Source organism: Salvelinus fontinalis, chromosome 36, assembly GCF_029448725.1.
Source record: "Salvelinus fontinalis isolate EN_2023a chromosome 36, ASM2944872v1, whole genome shotgun sequence".
In the NCBI taxonomy this organism is placed as follows: Eukaryota; Metazoa; Chordata; class Actinopteri; order Salmoniformes; family Salmonidae; genus Salvelinus; species Salvelinus fontinalis.
The window spans coordinates 31837518-31842517 of record NC_074700.1 but is presented as its reverse complement, the minus strand read 5'-3'; the positions used below and the strand labels follow the sequence as shown (position 1 = coordinate 31842517).

General features: G+C 48.9%; 1 protein-coding gene across 3 annotated transcripts in view; it reads left to right on the top strand.

Moving 5' to 3' along the window:
- phka1a (phosphorylase kinase, alpha 1a (muscle)) overlaps positions 1 to 5000 on the top strand; it is a 56274-nt gene that overhangs the window by 16563 nt on the left and 34711 nt on the right. For all 3 annotated transcript variants that reach the window (XM_055901307.1, XM_055901308.1, XM_055901309.1), the window contains exon 6: positions 1 to 2. This exon is cut by the window's left edge and continues 79 nt beyond it. In XM_055901307.1, the coding sequence (XP_055757282.1) occupies positions 1 to 2 (2 nt within the window). The remainder of the gene's footprint in view (positions 3 to 5000) is intronic.

Below are 5000 nucleotides of genomic sequence, written 5' to 3'. Positions count from 1 at the left end.
AAGTGAGAATACACACACACACACACACACACACACACACACAGGGAGGAGAGGTTATGATGAAGGTAATTCCTTGTGTCGTATTGTGGTCTGTATGGGAAAGCCTATAAAGATGACTGACACTGCTGAGAAAGCCTGCCACAAACAGATAACCTTTATCAAGCTATGATTAAAAGAGTGGAGCAACAAAGAACACACACACACACACACACACACACACACACACACACACACACACACACACACACACACACACACACACAAGCACCTGACCTGCTTGCGGAACACTCTGAACATTCCGTACTCATTCACCCCTCTCATTTACCCCTCCATTCATCCCACTCTTCCCGTCGCTGTCTTTTCATTCATTATTCCTGTTCAGTCAATCAAATGTATTTTATAAAGCCCTTTTTACATCATCATATGTCACAAAGTGCTGTACAGAAACCCAGCCTAAAACCCCAAACAGCAAGCAATGCAGATGTAGAAGCACAGTGGCCAGGAAAAAACTCTGGAAAGTCAGGAATCTAGGAAGAAACCTAGAGAGGAACCAGGCTCTGAGGGATGGTCAGTCCTCTACTGGCTGTACTGGGTAGAGGAACCGGGCTCTGAGGGGTGGACTGTCCTCTCTCTCACTCACTCCTTTTTCACCCCTTCTTATGTGTCTGGCATGCTGCAATGAAGGAGATGAAGGCCGATCCTCTCACACACACACACAGACACGCACACACACACACACAGACACACACACATACACACAGACACACGCACACACACACACACACACACACACACACAAAGCAGCTGAGAATGCATTGATGGTGGACAGAGAGTGGGTTTCACACATTTCGTCCGTGATCTCACACACACATTTGTCTGTCATTGGTATGCCTTTGATTGTGTTGGCTAGTATCATGTTCTAAGCGTTGGTTACTGGAGTTTCCAAGAATATAAATAGATTAATACTGGTAACTGTTTCTATTGGATATTCCTAGAAACCAGCAGCGTAATGTGCCATTTCTTGTTACCATATCAGTGGAGGCGACATGTCGTTTTCCATTTTGTTTCATGATTTTACATCAGCCGTCTGTCACCATCCTTCGGTTTCTACAGTTTGTCATTTCCACAAAAACAGTCATGGTGGTTTGTTGTATCTGATATGTCGTTGTTTACATTTACATTTACATTTAAGTCATTTAGCAGACGCTCTTATCCAGAGCGACTTACAAATTGGTGCATTCACCTTATGACATCCAGTGGAACAGCCACTTTACAATAGTGCATCTAAATCTTTTAAGGGGGGGGGGGGGGGGTGTCAGAAGGATTCCTTTATCCTATCCTAGGTATTCCTTAAAGAGGTGGGGTTTCAGGTGTCTCCGGAAGGTGGTGATTGACTCCGCTGTCCTGGCGTCGTGAGGGAGTTTGTTCCACCATTGGGGTGCCAGAGCAGCGAACAGTTTTGACTGGGCTGAGCGGGAACTGTACTTCCTCAGTGGTAGGGAGGCGAGCAGGCCAGAGGTGGATGAACGCAGTGCCCTTGTTTGGGTGTAGGGCCTGATCAGAGCCTGAAGGTACTGAGGTGCCGTTCCCCTCACAGCTCCGTAGGCAAGCACCATGGTCTTGTAGCGGATGCGAGCTTCAACTGGAAGCCAGTGGAGAGAGCGGAGGAGCGGGGTGACGTGAACTTGGGAAGGTTGAACACCAGACGGGCTGCGGCGTTCTGGATGAGTTGTAGGGGTTTAATGGCACAGGCAGGGAGCCCAGCCAACAGCGAGTTGCAGTAATCCAGACGGGAGATGACAAGTGCCTGGATTAGGACCTGCGCCGCTTCCTGTGTGAGGCAGGGTCGTACTCTGCGGGTGTTGTAGAGCATGAACCTACAGGAACGGGCCACCGCCTTGATGTTAGTTGAGAACGACAGGGTGTTGTCCAGGATCACGCCAAGGTTCTTAGCGCTCTGGGAGGAGGACACAATGGAGTTGTCAACCGTGATGGCGAAATCATGGAACGGGTAGTCCTTCCCCGGGAGGAAGAGCAGCTCCGTCTTGCCGAGGTTCAGCTTGAGGTGGTGATCCGTCATCCACACTGATATGTCTGCCAGACATGCAGAGATGCGATTCGCCACCTGGTCATCAGAAGGGGGAAAGGAGAAGATTAATTGTGTGTCGTCTGCATAGCAATGATAGGAGAGACCATGTGAGGTTATGACAGAGCCAAGTGACTTGGTGTATAGCGAGAATAGGAGAGGGCCTAGAACAGAGACCTGGGGGACACCAGTGGTGAGAGCGCGTGGTGAGGAGACAGATTCTCGCCACGCCACCTGGTAGGAGCGACCTGTCAGGTAGGATGCAATCCAAGCGTGGGCCGCGCCGGAGATGCCCAACTCGGAGAGGGTGGAGAGGAGGATCTGATGGTTCACAGTATCGAAGGCAGCCGATAGGTCTAGGATGAGAGCAGAGGAGAGAGAGTTAGCTTTAGCAGTGCGGAGCGCCTCCGTGATACAGAGAAGAGCAGTCTCAGTTGAATGACTAGTCTTGAAACCTGACTGATTTGGATCAAGAAGGTCATTCTGAGAGAGATAGCAGGAGAGCTGGCCAAGGACGGCACGTTCAAGAGTTTTGGAGAGAAAAGAAAGAAGGGATACTGGTCTGTAGTTGTTGACATCGGAGGGATCGAGTGTAGGTTTTTTCAGAAGGGGTGCAACTCTCGCTCTCTTGAAGACGGAAGGGACGTAGCCAGCGGTCAAGGATGAGTTGATGAGCGAGGTGAGGTAAGGGAGAAGGTCTCCGGAAATGGTCTGGAGAAGAGAGGAGGGGATAGGGTCAAGCGGGCAGGTTGTTGGGCGGCCGGCCGTCACAAGACGCAAGATTTCATCTGGAGAGAGAGGGGAGAAAGAGGTCAGAGCACAGGGTAGGGCAGTGTGAGCAGAACTAGCGGTGTCGTTTGACTTAGCAAACGAGGATCGGATGTCGTCGACCTTCTTTTCAAAATGGTTGACGAAGTCGTCTGCAGAGAGGGAGGAGGGGGGGGAGGGGGAGGAGGATTCAGGAGGGAGGAGAAGGTGGCAAAGAGCTTCCTAGGGTTAGAGGCAGATGCTTGGAATTTAGAGTGGTAGAAAGTGGCTTTAGCAGCAGGATGCCAGGTCCGCAGGGAGGCGAGTTTTCCTCCATTTCCGCTCGGCTGCCCGGAGCCCTGTTCTGTGAGCTCGCAATGAGTCGTCGAGCCACGGAGCGGGAGGGGAGGACCGAGCCGGCCTGGAGGATAGGGGACATAGAGAGTTGTTATGACAGTCTTACGACCTGACGTAGCCCTTATGACAGGGCAATGTAGTCCTTATGACAGGGCAATGTAGTCCTTATGAAGATGTTGTATGGTTGGGCAGTATATACCGGAATCCGGGGTCTTTTGAAATACCCGCTATATGATTTGCAATATAAATGTGGATATTTGTACTTTTTAAGTAAATGCCTGCCGTCAACTTGTGCACTAGGTAAATAGCTAAAGCAGATGGCGTTCTTAATTTCACCTGTTTTGATTATTTTTCATTATGAAGTTTACCGGTAGTTAACCGGTAGTTCCTCACCACAGTTGATTGAGCGAGTCACGCGTGTGCTTCATTTAGGTAAGTCACTCCTACTGCGTAACTGAAGTCAGGTGATCAACTAGACGGTATGTCTTACATTAAGTTAACTATCCAAGATGTGCCAAATTTAAATAAATTCTCCCCAGCTGTGGTTTTGGTTTACTAACCTGCTAGTCCAAGAGGCCAGCTTACAAGATGAAAAGCTTCTTGAATCTTGGTAACAGCCCTTCCTGCATCAAGAACCTGTCTGCATTTTGCTGCAAACTGTGAGGAGATAACTTTATAACTTTATGAGCAGGGTTGTCCTTCCTTGCAATTAGTTTATCAAATCAAATCAAGTTTATTTTATATAGCCCTTCGTACATCAGCTAATATCTCGAAGTGCTGTACAGAAACCCAGCCTAAAACCACAAACAGCAAGCAATGCAGGTGTAGAAGCACGGTGGCTAGGAAAAACTCCCTAGAAAGGCCAAAACCTAGGAAGAACCCTAGAGAGGAACCAGGCTATGAGGGGTGGCCAGTCCTCTTCTGGCTGTGCCGGGTGGAGATTATAACAGAACATGGCCAAGATGTTCAAAATGTTCATAAGTGACAAGCATGGTCAAATAATAATCAGGAATAAATGTCAGTTGGCTTTTCATAGCCGATCATTAAGAGTTGAAAACAGCAGGTCTGGGACAGGTAGGGGTTCCATAATCGCAGGCAGAACAGTTGAAACTGGAATAGCAGTAAGGCCAGGTGGACTGGGGACAGCAAGGAGTCATCATGCCCGGTAGTCCTGACGTATGGTCCTAGGGCTCAGGTCCTCCGAGAGAGAGAAAGAAAGAGAGAAGGAGAGAATTAGAGAGAGCCAAGATTTTCAAAATGTTCATAAATGACAAGCATGGTCAAATAATAATCAGGAATAAATGTCAGTTGGCTTTTCATAGCCGATCATTAAGAGTTGAAAGCAGCAGGTCTGGGACAGGTAGGGGTTCCATAACCACAGGCAGAACAGTTGAACCTGGAACAGCAGCAAGGCCAGGTGGACTGGGGACAGCAAGGAGTCATCATGCCCGGTAGTCCTGACGTATGGTCCTAGGGCTTAGGTTCTACGAGAGAGAGAAAGAAAGAGAGAAGGAGAGAATTAGAGAGAGCATACTTAAATTCACACAGGACACTGGATAAGACAGGAGAAGTACTCCAGATATAACCAACTGACCCTAGCCCCCCGACACATAAACTACTGCAGCATAAATACTGGAGGCTGAGACAGGAGGGGTCAGGAGACACTGTGGCCCCATCCGATGATACCCCCGGACAGGGCCAAACAGGAAGGATATAACCCCACCCACTTTGCCAAAGCACAGCCCCCGCACTACTAGAGGGATATCTTCAACCACCAACTTACAATCCTGAGACAAGGCCGAGTATAGCC